Genomic DNA, 21557 nt, shown 5'->3' on the forward strand with positions numbered 1-21557 from the left:
CCTATCACTGTTCAATGTCAAACCATTTACAAATTGGTCGCTCAGGGATAAAAACTAGGGTTTAGCGTCATACCATAAACTTGCAACTGTGAACAGATGAACTATGTACCAGATCAAATGACCAAATTGGCATTTTTAACTCAGTGATTAGTCCAAAAATGTGCTTTAGAGTCAACTTGAATACCAATTTGCTCATCTCATCAAATATCATTGGTTTAATAGGTTCGGAGGTCCCTATATTTGTGGGTTCGTTTCAATTGGGTCCTCCAATTTTGAAAGTGATCAATTTGGTCCCTAATTTAACAAAATTGAGTCAATAATACCCTTTACGTTAAATGCAATGGACGACATTAACGTTTTAAACATGTGGTATGTTGAAGCATCCTTCAAATAAAACTGTGCAACCTACAAATAAAAGGATGCCTCAACATGCTACATGTTTAAAAAGTTAATGCCGTCCATTACATTTAACGGAAAGGGTATTATTGACTCAATTTTGTTAAATTAGGGACCAAATTGATCACTTTCAAAATTGGAGGACCCAATTGAAGCGAACCCACAAATATAAGAACCTCCGAACCTATTAAACCAATATCATTCCATCAGTTGAACCTCAAACCAACAAATTCGAAGCAACATCCAAACATGTTCAATAAATAGATTTCAGCAACATTTCAACTAAATGCGACATCAATCCCAACAATCTCATACAACAAATTTCATACCATTTATAACATGCAACGTATTATAAACACGCCAATAACTTTAAAATATGATAATTATTTTTCCTTACCTGATACATGATAAAATCATTCTACAAAGCCTTAAACAATTCCAAACACATAGGAAAATCTATATACTCATACGAATAATAAAAACACGATTAGGATATATCGCTAACAAAAAAATTTTATAGAAATGAGCCTAAACAAATATTTAGTTGAACAACTTACTTAAACTTCAACTCATTGTTTTGTTTAGATCATGGGCTTTATATTTTATTTTCAAACTAGGTCCATGTCTTTTTTAATAAGCTATATATTTTCATTTAAGAATCATGCAAATCAGTTGGTTTTCTTTCCCTCATTTTTTTCAAATTATAAACTTTGTTATTATTTTTTATTTCCTCTTTGTTTGTCACTTTTCTTATTTGTCTTTTTTCTTTTTTTTTATGGATTTCATTTTTTTCTCAACTCTTTATTTTTAATTTCATTATTTATTTCATCTTATTTTCTATATATTTATTTTCACTATGTTTTTTCATCTCTCACAATTCCAGTTTTTTCTCCCGTCTCTATATCTTTGTTGATTTTTGCTTTCTTCCCTCTCGCATAAATATCTTTCAACTTCCTTTTAACAAAATAATAAGTTGGGGAAAAAACTTTAACATTAGAACAAACCATAAGTCCAATGAGAAAAAAAAAATTAAAAGTAGAAAAATAATTTTTTATTGATTATTAAGAGTCGAAATTATGATACTAACCGATGAGAAAACAGAAAGATGTCGTTCTCATATTTAATCTGAAGAAATATATTAATATCAAATAAAGATGAAAATGTAAATTATATGTTATGGATTTGATTGTTATATATTACCATGATGATATAAAATTTGACATGAAATGTTTGCATAAAAATAAATACAAAAATTACATTAAAAATGATGAAACATGCTTAAGCAATTCAGCTATTTTCGCAAATCCTTCCTTAGATTATATAATTTTGAAATTCACGTGTTATCTTCAAATCAGGTCCACATTTTCATCAACATGCAAAAAGTAATATTAAATGATATATTTTCATGAGTCCGTCGCACATACCAAACTACCTTTTTATTCTTTTTGTTACCTTTTGATCATTTTTATTAAAAAATTCAAATTATAAAAGAACACAACAATTACACTGAACTTTCTATATCATATCAACTTATAATTTAAAACTATAATATGATATTCAACTCAATATAAAAAATATTAAATATTAAATATTAAATATTAAATGGTAATAATAAAAAATATCAACAATATAATGTATCACCTAATTACTACCTCCATCTTCTTATATAAATAAAAAAGTTTCAAAAGACACAATTAAGTACATCAATTTTGACTACTTCTTACAACATTTTTTTTATATTATATGCAGGGTATAACTACTGTACATACAGTAAAAAGTTGTTAACTTTTGCATATAATATATTTTAAAACAATGAATTTTCTCATTTATTTATAACATTGAAATGTAATTTATTTTTTCTTATGGATGAGAATGGAAAGAGTGTTGCTTTTGATGGTTCAGTATATAACAATCCAAAATTTGATTAAAATGTTATTCATTTATATAAATTATCTGCATTGAAAATTCTTAGTTGGAGAATTTATTAAAGGAAAACATTATTCGTATGGATATTAGAAAAAATAAATATGAAAAGTGCCTTATTTTATGAGTATTACTTGGAAAATAACTTGTGTACCATATACAGGGCTTAAAAAATATAGTATACGAGGGGATTAAAGTTAAGTATAAATATTTTTCTATTTAACCCATCATTAATCCGAATATTTCAAAATTTGTTGGATCTTTATATAAATTAAGTATGGAATATTGTGAATGTCAACATAATTGGAGGATTAGTCATGAAAGAGCTATTAATTTTTAAAATGACACTAATAAATGAATACAAAGAAATAATCCCTTTCATATCAAGAAATAATCCTTACAAACGAATGAATTTACAAATTTTGGTTATGATTTAATACATTAAAAAATATAAAGTGTCACAAAAATTATTAACATATTAGTGTTTTGGCGAATGTTAATTAGCGGCGAGGGAGATATCGTCCCTCTAATTGTTTTTTGATTTTAGGTTTAATAGGTTCAGAGGTCCTATATTTGTGGGTTCATTTCAATTGGGTCATCCAATTTTGAAAGTGATCAATTTGGTCCCTAATTTAACAAAATTGAGTCAATAATACCCTTTCCGTTAAATGTAATGGACGGCGTTAACTTTTTAAACATGTGGCATGTTGAGGCATCCTTTTATTTGCAGGTTGCACAGTTTTATTTGAAGGATGCTTCAACATACCACATGTTTAAAAAGTTAATGTTGTCTATTGCATTTAACGGAAAGGGTATTATTGACTCAATTTTGTTAAATTAGGGACCAAATTGATCACTTTCAAAATTGGAGGATCCAATTGAAACGAACCCACAAATATAGGGACCTCCGAACCTATTAAATCTTGATTTTATATATAAATTAGTATATAATTTAGTACATTCTATATATTTAATGCTCAATTTTTTACTTTTTTTTTTTACATTTAGAACAAGATTTTAACACATCAAAATAATTATTGAAAATTCATCATTCTATGAATACATGTTATCTGTCATTAAAAATATTAACACATTGAAATATTTATTTATTAATTTTATTGTCAACGTTCTTTTATTTACATTTTGTGTGTCTGATTATATAAGAGTCCAATTCTTAAACATTAGTTTTAGTTTTATCTGTTTACAATAATTTTTCTTTTTTCCCCTTTATTTTATTACTGCACCACCTCACTCTTGATGTAATGTATAATACTATATGTTGATATTTTTTTCCTCTAGCGTACACAATTTTTTCCTCAAATAATTTTATTTTTCAAAATCTCAATTACCAAATAAATATCGAAGACAAATTGAAATACAAATTTTGTAACAACCTGTAAAATAGAGTATTAAAATTGACAAGTGTTTCAAAATAATGACACTAAATGTTTTAAAATTTAAAATAATTTAATCAAATAAATAAAAGTTCTTAAATTCGTCACATTAATTAAAACATCGACCATCTTTTCAACTATTTCTTTTAACTTCTTCTCGTTTTTATCTAAATATTCTAACTCCTCAATCATTTGATTAATCATCAGAAAGCTCCCAGAAGATCACAGCCGAATAAATCTATTCGATCAATTTTTAGATTAAAGCGAGTAAGTTTTGATTCATTTTTCTCTTTTGTTTCTAAACTGAAATTTCGCTATGAGAAAATTCATTGCATGCGTTCTTTGTTTTCCATTCCTAATCCTCTTGCAATCTGTGGTTCAAATGACTCATTATGTTATCAATTCAGCATTTTGTAAGCGTTTCTATAGTTCTTTGGACTCTAAGCAAGAGGGTATACAATTTATAGCTCAATTATCGATGTAAGGTAAGAGAAGTTAGATGTATAATTCCAGACTGAGTGTTTTGTAAGTTTAGTTGTTGTATGTTTAATAACTTGATAGAATAAAAAATTTAATTTTATGTTATACTCTGTTTGATGAAATGTATATGGTTTGGTATGGTATAATTAAATTCTGATATGATGAAATTTGATTGTTAACATTGTCATTAATTGTGTGACATAGAATTGTATTGATGTTTGTAGTTGACAGAAAATGTTGGCTGAGTGAAAAGTGATCAAGATTATGGTTTTAGTAGCTAAAAATGGGTTCTAATAGTCGACATTGTAAGAAAAAATGGTGGTTTGTGGAATCTGGTTTTTCAGGTCTATTTTGGGGTCAATTAAGATATATTAGAAGTATGTTTTGGGTGAAAATTGTTTTGGAACTAAAAAAAGTGGTCCATGATTAGTGTTTGAGTGTTTTTTAGTGCATTTGGGTGGTTTTGGTAGTGAAATTCTGAAGTAAGGAGTTAGGACGCGTTTAGAAAGTTTGGGACCTGTAATTGAGTCACTCAAAACTTGTTTAGGTCTTTAGTTTGTTGTTTTGGTGAATGGAGTGGTAGAATTGAGTTTAGGTAGTTTAGATTGGGTAGTTTGAGGTTTAGAGTGGCCACTTTGCATGAGTTTTATTTTTAGTCGTTTCTCAGTGTCCTAAGAGGTTGTAGGAACCATTCAAACTTGTATAGAAGATATCTAAAGACAAAATAGGTGAATTTTAGAAACTGAGGCAGCGCTGGACACCCCTTAGCGCCTTTTTTTCTGAGAAGATCACGCCTAGGCGCTCGTGAAAGCCCTCTAGGCGCCCTTTTTGCGAGAAGAACTCGCTTGAGCGCCCCCTAGGCGCCCTATTCGAAGGAACTGACGCCTAAGCGCCCTTTTAAGGGGGCTGAGCGCTTCTAAGTCAAGTTTTGGGTATTCATTTTTTTGGTTGTTTTGTGTTTTGGGGATGTACTATTTTGAGTTCTACGATGTATGCGGCTGAGCGCTTCTAAGTCAAGTTTTAGGTATTCATTTTTTTGGTTGTTTTGTGTTTTGGGGATGTACTATTTTGAGTTCTACGATGTATGCGTGATAGTTTGTCATGAGTTTTATGGTGAAGTATGCAGTATTAAGTCTACTTGTTTATTAAATGGAAATGAGTTCCGAGGTAGAACTTCTTGGTAATGATTTCGAATATTATTAGTATGAATGTAGCAAGTTCAGTCTTCGTGGGTTATCCTGACACTCTAATGGTCTTTCATTCTCAAGTAGAATATTGACACATGTAGTGAGAGTAGCATGATATCTTAGTTTTAGGTGCTTTTAGTATGATCTAAGGTGTGAAACAAACTAACCTTATGAGTGTGGTAGGGTGAAATCCGTTGACAATGACTTTGTAAAGCAGTAAAAGCCACCACAAGTGCACAATCCGCTGTAACTAAGCATTCATTATAAACCCGGATAGTGCAATCTAAGTATTGACATGTTTAGGATGTTTGATTTAGTTGTTCTATGTAATTTTAGTATGATGTTTGTGATATTAGTTTATTTTATAAATTGTCTTAGTATCATACTTACCCTTTTGTTTGTATTTTTTGTATTTGTATGTTTTCTTTGTTTCTTTTCTTGGTGACGATCATCAGGTGAGTATGAGAAAAGAGTGATAAGATTTTCTTTGAAACAACGTTAAATGGGAGGATTACACATATCTTGTAGCTTCCTTGTATATAATTTTGTTTAGTTATCATGTATATAAAATTTTATTTATGATTATTTTAAAGATTGCAATAATTTTTTATTTATTTTTTACTGAATTATTATATTAAATATGTGATTATTTCATATATAGTTTAATATTATATTTTTGGATGGTAGAATTTTTATAATTTTTTAATTATGATTTTTAATAATGACCTGTGTATTAAAAAATAAAATCAGTGTACATCTCTATTTTTAATTCCAAAACTTAATAATCAATGATATACCACATATTTTTGGTTTTATAAACACGTGTATTAATACTCGCATTGATAACAAACTAATATTTAAAGAGAGAGATGCTTTTTGTGAAATAATCAAATTTTCGTGTTATGGATTCATATTTTGTATATTCTAAGTGTTTTAAACATGATAATTAGTTACTTTTGAATTCAATTTGATTTCTTTTATAAATAATTTCAAGCATGAGTTTTTATTTAATTTTTCAAATAATAATTTCTAATTCTTTAAGAGTATTTGTTTTCAGTCATGGAGAGCAGCATGGAATGGGATGATGCATGGATGATAAACACGGGTCGGGCTAAAGTGAATCCGATCCAAATACAATCATCACATACCAGAATACCCAGCCCCGAAAATCACTTTCATTCTTTTTCTTCACCTTCGCCATCTCCATGTGTGTCCCCTGCTACCAGTTCCAGTGAGAGCGTAAATTCTTCCTTTCTCCTTTCATCTCCCGCTCGCCGAATCAATTACGACACCCTCACCGGCCGACTCGCTCCCCATTTCTGCGCCCTTATTCAGCGGGCAGAATGAAAGGGGGGCGATCGCATCGCCCTCAGAGCTCTGACCCACCGGATGAGTGGGTGGACGGGTCGTGGACGGTGGATTGCATCTGCGGCGTGACCTTCGATGACGGCGAGGAGATGGTGAAGTGCGACGAGTGTGGCGTGTGGGTCCACACGCGCTGCTCTCGGTACGTGAAGGGCGACGACACCTTCGCCTGCGACAAGTGCAAGGCCAGGCACAACAACAACCCGGAGGAGACCGAGGTGGCGCAGTTCCTCGTGGAACTCCCCACCAAAACCATCTCCATGGACAACAAAAAGGCCCTACCGTCTCGGCCCAGGCTTTGGACCGATAAGCCCATCCAGGAGCGGGTCCACGTCCAGGGCCCACCCGGAGGCGACCCTTCCATCTTTTCCGCCACCTCCGTCTCCTCGATTTTCTCCCCTCACCTCTGGAAGGCCTGCGGGTACGTTCCCAAGAAGTTTAATTTCCAGTACAAGGAGTTTCCCTTCTGGAGCGATAACGATGATGATAAGGATAACGTTAACGAGAGTTTACAAGCACAAACAGAAGCTCAACCACAGGCACAAGATAACAACAAGAACGGGGCTGGGGCTCTTGTTTATTTGTCTAAAGACGGTGATAATAATGGTGATGCTCTTGTGTTGGACCCTTCCTCTGTTGATGCGAGATCTGGTCACGCCAAGGAAACCGAAACGGGCAAGTTTGGGAGCGAGGATGTGCCGCCTCGTGTCCACAGTGAGGTGAAGAAAGAGAGGACTCTGCTCAGACCTCCTGTTGTTCATAACAGTAAGCGCAGCAAAGGGGATTTCGGGTCTTCAAATTCAAAAGACCGGAGCGGGAAGAAGCGGGCTAGGTCTACTTCTGACAGAGAGGTGGATCCCAGGAGGAGAACTCTGCATTCTTCTAAATCAGGTTATTTTGTTTTCCCTTCTTTTAAAGCTGTCCTTCTATTTGCTGCTGTCATTTTGGGGAATTGAGGGTTTTAAACTGCGCTCGTTGCGGTTTTGATGCTATTCTTTATGTTGTGGATCGATGCTACCGCGATTGTGGTAACAAAGACCCTAAAAAGCTGTCTGCAATTGTTATGGGGGACTGTATTTTCAAAACATTCTGTATTGATTTTTACTCTCTTCAATATCTATATCTTCGTCGAGATCTTGTGCTCGGGATTCCCTATTAGTACCACTGTTGAATTACTTGTTACCAGGGAAAAAGTTATCTCTATTGTTGTTTCATTATGTTACCGTGACAACTATGGTTGTATTTTTGCATCTTGCCATCCTTCATTTGCGCTTGTTGACTCCATCTTTTTCTTCTTGATTTTGGTTACTAGTATTTACAACCACTGGTGATGCAAAACAAGCGGACTTTTACGAGGACAGAGGACCAAAGATTTTAAAGACTGACACTAGGAGCATAAAGAATAAAAACTTAAAAGAGACCGTTGTTCAAGAATGTGTTTCTGATGATTATTTGGCTGCTGATACCATCATGGAGGAGCCAAATAATAACTTAGCAACTACGGAGGACTCTTCGGAACCATTATATCCTGACACGACTAGGCATGGTGTTTCTGTTGTAGACGTTCCAGCAGAAGAGAAGCCTAATCATAAACCTCCTACTGTGGTGGAGATGTCTTCTAAGACTGACGATGCTGTTACATCGGCTTTAAAGCAGAATAATGTTGGAAATGCTTCAGCTAAAGAAAAGGTATGCATTACTTACGCTGCTGGAATCAAGGACTGGCAAATCAAGTTTTGGTTTTGTGATTATCATGTGTCAATTAGTGATACTCTGTTTTTGCCCATACCATGTTTAATATGGTTGCATCAATATTGGTAATGCCATGCTAGGTGTATTACTGCATACTACTCCCTCCATTCCTTATAATTGTCAGATTTTTTGACAAAAATTTGTTCCTTTTTATCTATCATTTTTTCAATTTCAAGATATCATATATAACAAAGAGAGATAATATAATAACATATTATTAGAAAGTAGTTTTAAGCCTAACTCAACCCCACAAAACCAGTTTGTTAGGTGAGGTTTGCACCCACTTATATATTATAATTTAACCTTATCTCTAGTCGATGTGGAACTTCCAACACACCCCCTTCACGCCGAGGTATAGACATCTCGAGCGTGAGAATAGAAATTAATGGGTGGTCTGATAACGGCCCGATAGCGGGTGGAACAAAATGCCCACATAGATCTTGCTAGGATAGGCTCTAAACCTGACTTTGATACCATATTAGAAAGTGGTTTTAAGCTTAACTAAACCCCACAAAATCGGCTTGTAAGGTGATGTTTGCACCCACCTTATATATTATAATTTAGTCTTATTTTTAATCGATGTAGACATTGAAATAAGAAAACTGAAAGGGGTACAGTAGGTAACACGCTTAAAGTTATATTAAAAATAGGAAGATTAAATGATTGAGTGAAAATACCTTAAACTGCTATAAAGGAATCAAGGGAGTACTTGTTTCTTGGTTTAAGAAAATAAAATTTGAGAAAACTTATATCTCTTGACTTCAGTACTGGCTGAAAGTGGTAGGCCTCTATTCTCTCTACCCGAAGAATATGATTTTCCATGGACGCATTTGCTATTTTAGAACTCAGATCTTGTAATCTTACCAGAAAATGGGATACTTAAAACTTCAGCTTGGGAGCCATTAGGCTATTTGCTGTTGCCACCCTTCAAAATATTTTTACTAGGTACATGCATAGTTTTATGGATGTTTTGTCATGTTCTATATACCTTTAGACTTGACATAACATTGCATTTGGATGACATTTCTTGCTTTTATAAACAAGGATGGGGATTGCTCAGTAGCTGATAATGCAGATGATAGTTTAGTAGTCAGAAGTGCTGCAAGTCCTCACGCAGAAGGTTATTGCGGTTCTGCACCAGAACTTGCAGATAACCAATTTTCACAAGAAATTGACCGCAACAAGCGTACAAGCTCTACAAAATGCAAAGTTAAGATGAAGAGGGAAGACGACATTGATAATTTTAAGAAGCCCTCAATTTTTCATCCTTCTCCTATCAGTGATCTTAAAAACAATGAAAAACTATCTGATCACAAATCTGATGTTGAAGTGAATGATGCACCAGTTCCTAGTTTACCATCATGTGAAAATAAGGTCGGCAGTGTTGACATTTCATCAGAAGTAATCCCTGCTGATTATATCAATAAGCCCAATGAATTTTCTGGTGATATTTGTCCTAGAAAGCAAGAACAGGAGGGTTATGAAGGTTCCTTGGAAACACAAAAGGTATTTTCTGAAATCAAAGATGGTTCAGATTCTGTTAAAGATCCTTCAAAATCTGAAGCACTTGGATGTCCAGCTAAAGTGCTAGCATGTGTTGGAAAGTCATCTCCAACTTCGTCAACCATGAACTCCAAATCATTGGGTCATGATATCAAATCTGAAGATACCGAAACAGCTAATCCTTTTACGAAGCATGGAGCGATGACTGATTCTAGTGTTCAGATAAAGAATGAAAACTGTACAAGTAATGTTGCCAGGGATGAAAATCCAAAGAAGTCTGTAAGAGAGCGACCAAAATCCTCCTTGAATTCCAATTCAAAGGGATTGCATTCAAGCAGGAGTGTGCATAATTCTGTCTCCAAGCAAGCAAATTCAGACGTAAGGGATTCTGTTCCAGTATCTTCCAAGTCTTTGATACATCAGACTTCAAGTATATCAGGCTCTAGTGAGCCCAATGTATCATTGCACAATCAGAAGGTTCAAGTGCAGAATAAGATTTCATCTTCAGCACCACAGAAAGTTGAAAAAGTTAACCAAACAAGCATTGCCACTTCCTCTAAGTTGAACCAAGGTCATGTGACATCAATGAATCCTTCTCCAATATCAAATTCTTCAATGTTGAGTGATGAAGAGGTTGGAGCTGGACTTCTACCTTTTTAATCAATATACAAATTATTTCTCGACAAAATATCCTTTCTTGTTTCCTTTTCTCTATTAATTTGTCCTGTTGTTTTTTTTTGTTGGAAGCTCGCTCTGTTATTGCACCAAGAACTGAATAGTTCACCCCGTGTACCCCGAGTACCCCGAGCACGCCATGCAGGTAGCTTGCCCCAGCTGAGTTCTGCTAGTGCTACAAGCATGCTAATGAAGCGAACATCAGGTGGAGGAAAGGATCATTATTTGGTATAATTTGAAACAACAACTAAATTGATAAATATGTTTTCATATACGAATTTTATTTCTACAATTCACATGTTTTTCAATAAAGATGATTCCATTATAATTATAATTTGCACAGGTATCTAGACGAAAACACAAGGATGCATCTAGAGATGGGTCTGGCAGTTCTCGTGAGCTGGAAGATGAAGCTAAAAAGGTAGAGAAGGAGAAGGGTCCAACCTCTTCTGATCAGAGGAAACAAGATATGTCATATATGGAGGATGCTCCTGCGAGGGAAGAAGGCCCTGCATCTATGACAGCAGCAAACTCAATCACAAACAACATTGTTTCTTCCACGTCTGCAATAGCAAACAGTGATCCATCCTCCCCTCCAGAGGATCAGAATTTATCATCCATGCGAAACTCACCTAGGAATATCTCTGATGATGATACAGCGACTGCTGGAAGGCCAGCTCATCACACCTTACCTGGTAACTTCCTGTCAGGGAATAATGAATGCTACTGTGTTAATTTTGCTTTTTAAATAGTGTCTTGTTTCTATGCTCTTTAATATCTGGACTATATATATATATAAGATGAAACATTGATCCTCCATAAAACGGTGATTTTACAAATTTTGATTACTTGCCTCTTAAAACTCGTCAAATTACCTAAACTTCAGTTTCAGTTTTCAAGTACGTTGACAAATACTATTACGAGTGTCAATTCCAGATTTTCAACCATTAATTCACGTGAGTTTTGAGATATAAATAATTGATAAGGGAAATGACCAGCTATGTGCGTGATATTTTTATTTCTAGGGGAGGTGACTCTCAGAATTGTAAGAATTAATTTGTTAGTGCTTATTCAAAAAGTCTTTAGAAGTCATCACCACCACTATCAATAGAATCTCTTTGGATGAAAAGAATCACCCTACGTTGAAGAGTGGGTCTTTTATCAAGTAGGAGAAATGTGAGAGGGTCTAATGTGAGTGAGAGAATGTTTATCATTTCTAGAAACTTTTTAGTGTAAAATTCAGTTTTGTAGGTCATACATGCATTGGAGAGGGATTTTCAAATTTGAAAACATGTAACCATATTTGATATAGTAAAATGTTTTTGAGACAATTTCATGGCTGTAGGCGAGAAGTATCAAACCACAATAATTTGTGTTCTTCAGCTATTTCTATTTGTGGTATACTTTTGTGTTTTTTATCTTCTGATCCTTGTTACACAAACTGAGGGTTTTTTTTTTTCCATCGGTGGTATCAACAATCATTACCATCACTATAAATTGAATGAGAAGAATTGTCCCTAGGTGAAGGTGGGTCATATCTCTACGTAATCCAAAATGATGTGAGAGAGTCTCTTGCAAGTGAGATAATGTTCATTATTTCTTGTAATTTTTGAGTGGGAGATTTGGATTTGTTGGGTGATACGATACAGTACTTGTAATCTTACTTTTGAGATGGTTCCATGGACGTGTGCAAAACATGTTGAACCACAGTAGTGTGTTATTTTACAATTTTACTTTGCAGAGTGCCTTTGTTTTCATTTTATCCTTTGATCTTTTTTGTATGTGCAGTGTGTTGTCCCCCAACTATGGTATCAAAAGTCATCACCACTATAAATAGAGATTCTTGAAATGAAAAAAACCATCCCATGTTGAAAAGGGGGCTGTTTAGAAGGGACGTGAGAAAGTCTTCTATGAGTTAGAGAATTGTTCTTATAACTTTTGAATGAGACTCAAATTTGTAGGGTGATAAATTTTGTGGAAGGTTTTTGAGGTTTGTTAAAAAACTTGTAATTTTGTTGACGTAGATAAGAGGTCTCTATCCATGTTAATTTGTGATTTCTTCTATTTCTATTTGTGGCGTGTTCTATCCTTTGATCCTGGTTTCTCCCAACAATTGTATCCGAGATGATGGCGTGCCCATGTGACCAATTAGATGAGTATTAAAATGATTTTGATGTTGGATCCATGTTAGAGTGCTTGTGTCAAAAGTCTTCTTTGTATTTTGAAAGCCCAGTGGCATGTCCTATTGGTGGTAGCTAAATGTGGTGCAATTACAAGTGCCACCAACTGATTCTTGTTGAGGAATATTGAGATTAGAGGTATGATGGGTAGAAAATAAAATCTTATGCAATGGAAACTTTATTTGAAAACAAAAATACATAGGGTATGGCAAACCTCTTTTGAAAATTTTAATTGAGAGGAAATGTTAGCAATTTCAATTCAATATTATGATGATTAATTAAAGCAATTTTGAGATTTAATAAATTGATAAGTGAAAGGCTGTAGCTCTTAGTTTGTGCGGTATGATTTTTAGGGGCACAACTCTTAGAATTTTTAGAAACAATTAATTAACGCTTACTCAAAATGTGTTTAGAAGTCATCATCACCACTATAAATTGAGGTTCTTAGGATGACAAGAACCACCCATGTTGAAAGGGGGGTTGGTCACATATCCAAGTAGAAGTTTTGTAAGTCCTAGAGATGCATTCGTTGTAACTTTTGAGAGGAAGATTGAGATTTTAGGCAAAATGTGTTTATCTAGGGAGAGTTTTTCCACTTCATTTTAAGGAATTTATAATCTTGGAAATAATGAAACACTTTGTGGGCATTTGTAAGAGGTGTCAAATTGTGATAATTTGTGTTCTCCCGCTATTTCAATTTGTGGTCTCTGTGTGTGTGTTCTATACTTTTTTTCCTGTTGTGTATGCAGGCGGGGGTTTCCCCAACAAATACCTGGATTTTATTGGCAAAAATTACTCTTTCATAGCCAGTCATAAACTATATGTGCATGTAGGTCTAGGCTTGGTCAGCCTCGTAATCTACGAAGCATGCAGTTTTATGGAACCACTTAGACACAACCAGTCTTTAAAGCGTAGGAAACCAAGAAACCACACATATATGATTATGAGCCTCACAAAAGATGTGAGACATTATTTCAATATTTTATATATTTTAAACTGACTTTTCTACTAATAATAAAAATAATAGTTTTAATTTTAATGTGTCTGTCCATATGGAAGTGTCTACCCAAATCTCTAAATTATACATGTGTCAGTTTTAGTGTCCAAGCCAACGGAATAATTTTTTTTTTAAAATCGAACACCTAATGAGAAGTTTCAAACACCCGTCACTTACTTCGGCACATTTCAAACGGGAAAGGGATGCTTCATAGCTTTTAATTTGTAGGCATGAAAACACTGAATATCTGAGTTTAATATGGTCTATTGAGCAATCTGTTGATAGTTTCTTACATAAATGCTATCCAAACTCAGGTTTAATCAATGAAATTATTATGAGCAAAGGCAGGCGCATGACATATGAGGAACTCTGTAGTGCTGTGCTACCGGTAAGGTTCTTTCTTTATTAGTATTGCTTTTGTGGTACCTAATTTTCTTTATTGTCATGTGTTGAAAATGGGGTTGTTCTTTAACATGTTTTGTTTTTCTTGTGCTTTATCACAGCACTGGCATAACTTGAGGAAACACAATGGAGAGCGTTACGCATACTCAAGTCACTCCCAGGCTGTTCTTGATTGTTTGAGGAACCGGCAAGAATGGGCAAGGTTGGTTGATCGTGGTCCAAAGGTATACGGATGTAATTTTCGTAACCAATCTTCAACTGTCTACACTGCTCGTTGAATAATTATGAAGATTTCATTTTCAAAAACTGTCAACAGGGATTTAATTAATTTTGTGACTTAACAAATTATCCTATGATGTTTTATAAAAAAGTCTCTTAAGTCAATTTGTGAATAATTGGAATCTTGGTTGCACTTGACTCTGTTACTTCTGCATAAAGATTTGACTGTGGACGATATATGATATGATAGTTCTATTTGATCATATCGTGGCAATTTGTCCTGCATTTCCTTTCTGTTTGTTCCATGGACTTTGGTTAGGTTGTGATATATGTTAAGTCCTATAAATGTCTGGCATGTGTAACCTGCTCTGTGGTTCTGTATCAACCAATTTGAAGATGAGACTTTACATCAACGAGGATAACACCCCAAGACTCAACAATCATATACCATCACATGGAATACCATAAAAAAGAGACAAAAAATGTACAAAGAGCATTGGGGACCTTACCAAACCCATGCAAAAACAAAAATCTCCATAGAGAACAGGATTACCCAAACCTAAAGTCTGGGAGATTGTGTCTGTTGCAAAAGAATTTTATACTAAGAACATGAGGCAAAACAACAAACAAAACAAAATCTTGTTTATTATATTATCAATCCCTATGTTAGTCAGACTATCAGCACAACAATTGCCTTTATGATAGATGTGAAAAACTTTAAAGTCCATCTCCCTACATAACTAAAAACACTTCAACCAACACCCACGAAGTATTTGATGAACCATCTGAGGATTATTAAAAGCTTGGCAGAAAAAGATGGAATCACATTGAAGCCGCACTCTCCTAAAATCATGAGTTTTTTAGCAAGCTCAATAGCTAGAATAGCAGCCATAATCTGCACATATAAAGAATTTTTTATGCCAACATAAGTAGAAAGCCACCATTGTATTCCCCAACACTCCCTCTAAAAATGCCACCACTACTAACATGACCAGGACAACCTTTGGCTGCACCATCCGAGTTCACTTTCACCCACCTAACACTTGGCATGCACAATTAACCTGTTTAATTCTTGAAGCTTTTCTACGTATAGCCTGACATAAAAAACTTCAAAATAGCAGAGTCGGTAATATCATTACTCATCTAGTTGTAGCAGCATTACCTGACTTGCTGATATACCATTGAACAGTGCTTAAAGCATATTTTGATTCCAATTTGGGTTGAAACCTAGCATGATTCCCCATTCTCCAAAGCATCCAAATGATTTTGTTACAGCAGCAGTATGAATGTCTTTAACCGGCAAACTGCATCATTTATGAAATTTAGAATATCCTAGTTATTATGAAAGAACGAACCTGGAAAAATTTTCTGCAACCCAAAACTTGACACCCCGTGACAGTCATTAAAGATATGTTGAGGGCTTTCAGCCTGCAAATTACAAACACTACACCTAGAACAAAGGTTAATAGATCTATATTGAAATTCATTATCAATGGGTAATTTATTATGCAAGAGTTTCCACAAAACCAGAGATTTAGCTGGAGGAATAAAAATCTTCCAAATAAGGGAACGCCAAGCAAATGAGCTTATCAAAAAGTGACAAGTTCCGTGCAGCTTTCTGGGTAAGGTCCCCTGATTCCTCCAGGATCCAATTGGGAACATCCCGCGAGTCAGAAATAGAGGTATAGTGTGGATTCTCAAGACCTGGGACCTGCTGTAAAGAAAAAGGCAGCATCCAATAATTGCCATCCCAAGCATGAGCAACAGTAGAGACGAAACTTTTCCTCTCAATACTAGGAACACCCTGCATAATCTGAAATAGCAGAATTCAAGCACCATCTGTCATTTCAGAAATTGACCTTTCCCCCATTACCAATTGTACAGTGAGTGTTTCCCAAAACAGAATCATACCAATCGGCAATGCCAGGCCAAAACTGAAGAGAATTTATTGAGAGAAACTTTGCAGTATTTATTTTTTAAAAATACCCAAGGCATATCACCGCAAGCAAAATCCCCAGCTAAACGGAGTACCGAAGCTTTGTTTTCTTCAAATATATTGAGAACCTGCACTCCACCTTGCTTACCCGAAGAGAGAGATTGCCACTTCACAGAAACAAGAGGTTGCATGTTAATATCCCCAATCCAAATGAAATTCATCATCCTTCTATCTACATCTTTCAAAAGAGCCACAGGCCATTTATAAAATTGAAAGTTGTAATGAAGTACCAGCAATAATCAAATTCACCAATTGTACCCTGCCCATCATGCTAAGCATGTTATCTTTCCGGTTGTTGTTTGGTGATGAGCAATTAAGGGAGGGAAGAGGAGGAATTTTTTTATTTCACCTTTTTTGGTTTAGAATTTTGGAGGGAAAGGGAGAGGAACTGAAGGATACATAATCCCTCCTGTCTTATTTTTGTCTCCCATTCATTAATGGAGGGAATTTGGATGGCAGAGGAAGTGATTTATAATTTGTTGACCGTGTATTCTAAATTGTTTCGGTATTTTATTTTACCTCTTCTTCTATTACAGTATATTATCTCTATTTTCCCTCCTTTTTCATTAGCCAAATGCAGGTCCCGCTGCTTGAAACGTAGTGTGATATAATGCTCAATTCACAAAGATCCTCTTTTACACCATTAGTAGGATTGCAACTTAGCGGGTGCTAAAGACTGAGATGGACAGCTTTATTTCAGAAGTTACAAGCTGTTCACTTTTTTAAGCATGCTGGCCAAGCCAATTCCACCCTGCAGTCCAATAATAGTTTCCGTTCGTCATGGAACAAACATGTGAATCCACCCATTTTTCTCTGGGACTTTATTTTTGCTGCAGTATTTTTTGTCATGAAACAGTGTCTTGGAGCCTTTGTAGTTATACTAAGAAGATCGCATGACAATATTCCAAGCGGAACTACTGCACATTGTTGTAGCTGAGGATTATCTATATCCTCCACCTCATTGTGCTTTTGTGGTGGATTGATGGCACTACCTTGTCTAAAGGAGTTTTTGACCAGATGAACCGACCCTAATGACCCCTAAAAATTTGCTAGATTTTCAGGGCTAACACATTTAAACCAAATATTATTCATCTAGTTTTCCTTGCAGTGACTTTCTTTTATCTTAGTTTACTTTCTATGACATTGCTGTTATATGTGCTGTCTAGAAAACTTTCAATCTAAACATGAATCAATGTTTCAGACAAATTCTAATAGAAAAAGGCGTAAGCTGGAGGCTGAAGAATCTGATGATAATGGATATGGCAAGGGAAGAACTGCAAAAGAGACCGAAGGGAAGAACTTTGAGTTGCAAAAGGAAGAGTTTCCCAAAGGCAAGCGTAAAGCTCGAAAACGCAGACGCCTTGCTCTTCAGGGAAGAGCAGTGAAGGATGTCAGGAGGAGACAGAAAACTGACTCACTAACGGATGAGGATGTTGGTCCATTCTCCAATTCTAGTGAAGAGAGCATGTTCAGTGAAGATGAAATCCAGGTTGGCAGAATATGCCCAGCAGGAAGTACATCAGATGAGGCAGGTAGTGCCTAATATGTAGTGGCTTAATATCTGAGATTTGGTGTTGCAAGAATAAGAATTGTTGGCATGCAGTCTTTGGTAGCTTGTTTAATGAGAGGACGCCGCTTCAGTTGTGTAAATAGTGGTAGCAGTAGTTGTATCTTTTCTTCATGCTTGAGGCAGAAGGTGGTGTAGAATTTTGTAAGTGACTAATATTTTAGATTGGGTTGAATAGGAAGCAAGAATGTACAATTGGATTTGATTAGGAAATACTAATTTGGAAAGCACCCTTGAACGCTGGGAGCCTGGTATATGATAATCTAATTTAACACTCTCGGTATGGGTGCAGGATGATGGGTATAGAAGGAAGAGTAGATGTCGTAGCTTTGTAAGGGACAATGTATATGTATAGGATAGTTACTCATATACGGTTATTGATTTATTGTTGTAAAGTTCTTGTTGTATAACATTTTTAGGCTTTGCATTTCTCTCTTGTAAACTTCTTTTTCTCTTGCATGAAACCACTGATCTCACAGATAATTAATAAGCTTCAACTTTGCAAGATGTTTATATGAAAAAATATATATTTTAGTAAACTATTGACATTTTATTTTAAAATAAATAAAAAAGTAATTTTAGTAAAAAAATATTAATTTAGTTAGTTTTATTTAAATTTAAGTAAGATTAAGGTAATTGAATACGTATTTAGTATTTAATAATTGTAAAATGTATTTATTAAAGTAATTATCTTAACTCTACTCACATGTTTCTAGTGAAAACTTGTTAAAAAAATGAGATAATTGCAGGTCTTTTGTTAATACAAAATACATTGCATCTTAAATGGTAATGTTTATTTTAATAAATATATATTATAATTATTAAATAATAAATACTTGCTTACTTATCTTAATTATATCGAATATAATTAAACTTTTTGTATTAGGACTTTTTTTTACTTATTATACTAAAAATAAAATATGATAATTCTTATCGTATTGAAACAAGTGCTTATTAACACGTATATAAAAGTCAATGTTTTTTTTTTAATTTTCTATTGATTCAATTAGTTAATTTTGATTTATTATATTTAGTCAAAATATATATATATATATATATATATATATATATATATTATTGACAAAAAATAATAATAAAATTACAATTGAAAATATTTAAATTTATGAAAAACCTAAAATTTAAATTAAATTATCACTTATTCTAAATTATCAAAACTTATATCAAACAAAAGACATTCTACACTCACAATGTGAATAAGCGCGTTTTAATATTACCAATGCTAATGTAGAAAGAAGGTTTAGACTTTGTTCACTTGAATGAATTTGGGAGAGAGTAATTGAGGGAATTTCAAAGAATTTGAAGATAAATTTTGTTGTTGTTTATTTGCGTGAATTTGAAGATAAATGAGAGTGAATTTGGAAGTAAATTTTTTTAATCTGTCATATCAATAAAATCCTACACTAATTCTCACAAACTTTACTTCCAAATCCATTCTCACTTACCTCTACACTAATGATTTCATAGGTCTTTTTTTTTTTCAGACTCTTAAATATGACTCTTACTTAATTTTCTCAATTGGATCCTTAATTTTGAAAAATTAAAAACAAACAGAGCACTACCGTTAAATTGAATTCAACACCGTTAGACTCACGGGTACTATGCTGATGGTGTTATTTTTAATGATGTAACATAGTTATATTGTAATTAGATGATTGACGGATAAATTCATATTTGAATTAAGAAATTGGGGAAATTCTAATTGAAATTGGTCTCTCTCTTTGAATTAACATTTGTGAAAAAAAAAATAAAGAAAACTGTGATAAAATTAATGGATAATGATATACTGTTCTTCTTTAATATGTAATGGGTGGTGGAAACGCTGCCACTACGATGGTGGAAATCACTGCATTAACGGCAACGCTCTCACTTCCTCCTCTGACGGCGTTGGTGGCGATGCTGCCTCCTCCCACACACCCCATGGGTTTGAGCTGAACCTTCCGACGTTGCTCATAGAGATCTCCCGTTCCAAGTTAAGTTCATGGTGGACACTCAGAATGTGCTCGGGGAAGTTGCGACATCGACATCAGAATGTTGGCCGCTCCTTTACAATGTCATATAGATTAATTAATGTGATTTAGGTCATACAATCTGCACTGGGTTGTGCTATGTACATCGTTGTTCTTCAGCCTTTTTATAACAATAATGAGGAGGAAACAAATTTTTTTATGTTTCTTTGTGTGCTATTCAATTAATTGTTGATTTTGATATATAGATTTGGGGTGCACTTGAAGAATGGGGTATATATGGACTAAATTTTGTTGTTGTTTCTGTTTTGCCTAAAGTATGGTTAATTCTTATAATTTCAAAACCCTAAGACATAAAATTGGAAATTTTGATTCATTATTGTTTTTTAAGAAGGATAAAATTGGGAATTTCAATATAGGATTTTTTTGGCCAAAAATAAGTTGCCAAAAATCTCTTGGCAAGTCACTCCATATTTCGTAAGAAAAATGTTTGGAATTTTGACGACAAAAATCACGTTGTGTGCCTCCACACCAAAACTTCAGTTTGAAGCTGTTACATCTAGTTGAGACAGTAGTCTTCCTGTTATGAACACACTTTTTATGTCAAGAGACACCAATTTTCTGTACAGTTTCAGACTCCTATGCAAGCTTTAGGAACACTTGAAAATTCGATGATGTTATGTGCTTCCACACCAAACATCCAACTTTGGCAGGACATCTCCGGAATGTAGTGGCCACCGAGCCCAGCTTTCATTCGGAGTGGGAAAACTTGGAAGTAAAATTTCATTCGGAGTGGCCACTGAAATCATTATCAAATAAAACATTTTATTATAAAGTATGAGTACAAATTGCAAAGTTATATGTTATTTGAAAACTATACTTATTTAATAACACATTGGAGCCTAAATACTTCGAATCAATAAGATTGCGAGAAATAAAATTGATTCTTTTTCTTCTTCTATATGCACATGAAAAATTATAAATACACTATTTTTAGTTTTGTTTATGACTTAAACAAGATAGGTAAAATTGAAAAAAAAATTATGAAATTTAGCATAAACAACTTAAGCCTGTTTGTGAATATCTATTTTTGGTCTAACATAGATTTGATGGATAGCATAGGTAGATTGAACATGCATTCAATGTTTATTGTAATTTAAGGATATTTAAAACAAGTTAGTTCAATCTATATTTTGACCTATGCTATTATCAATATGTCAAGAGCCGATTCGGGTGGATCTTGTCCAACTAATATTCAATTTGAAAATCTTAGATTCCTCAGTAGATTTTCTAAAATAAAAAATAGTTGAATCTTTTATTTACTGACTTATTTAAATTAATAAAAAAAGTTAAAAGTCTAAAGTACATTCACAATTTATATTCAATTATATATATGATTTTCTTAAAAGCACGTTTGTAAACCTAAAACATTTAATAACTTTTTATTTAAAAATATAAACTGATAAGTATCCCACTAGCTTTACAGATTAAGCAGAACCGATGAGTACATGTAGGTGAGTTGAAGTACCTATTTCA

General features: G+C 33.9%; 1 protein-coding gene across 3 annotated transcripts; it reads left to right on the forward strand.

The window, feature by feature from the left end:
* The first annotated feature begins 6549 nt into the window (after nt 1–6549).
* LOC124832291 (RING/FYVE/PHD zinc finger superfamily protein) lies at nt 6550–18465 on the forward strand. Of its 3 annotated transcripts, none has more exons than XM_047306464.2 (8): nt 6550–7636; nt 8058–8434; nt 9542–10633; nt 10748–10903; nt 11019–11370; nt 14167–14240; nt 14356–14456; nt 17671–17987. In XM_047306464.2, exons 1-8 carry the CDS (start codon nt 6724–6726, stop codon nt 17852–17854), a joined length of 3249 nt encoding a protein of 1082 aa, XP_047162420.2. In that variant the 5' UTR covers nt 6550–6723; the 3' UTR covers nt 17855–17987. The 3 variants fall into 3 exon arrangements, with proteins under 3 accessions (XP_047162420.2, XP_047162421.2, XP_047162419.2); XM_047306465.2 differs by having other exon boundaries at nt 14356–14488; nt 17671–17814; XM_047306463.2 differs by having other exon boundaries at nt 6552–7636; nt 14356–14478; nt 17671–18465.
* Nucleotides 18466–21557: the final 3092 nt, after the last annotated feature.

The sequence above is a fragment of the Vigna umbellata genome, chromosome 8 (assembly GCF_029865625.1).
Source record: "Vigna umbellata cultivar VRB3 chromosome 8, Vumbellata_1.0, whole genome shotgun sequence".
NCBI lineage: Eukaryota > Viridiplantae > Streptophyta > Magnoliopsida > Fabales > Fabaceae > Vigna > Vigna umbellata.

Bases quoted from the DNA above. Each gene is read 5' to 3' on its own strand.
- LOC124832291 (XM_047306463.2), top strand. From the start codon at position 6,724: ATGAAAGGGGGGCGATCGCATCGCCCTCAGAGCTCTGACCCACCGGAT. The intron at 10,634-10,747 runs GTTGGAGCTGGA...TTTTGTTGGAAG, and splicing joins CAATGTTGAGTGATGAAGAG to CTCGCTCTGTTATTGCACCA. The intron at 14,479-17,670 runs GTATACGGATGT...TCAATGTTTCAG, and splicing joins TGGTTGATCGTGGTCCAAAG to ACAAATTCTAATAGAAAAAG.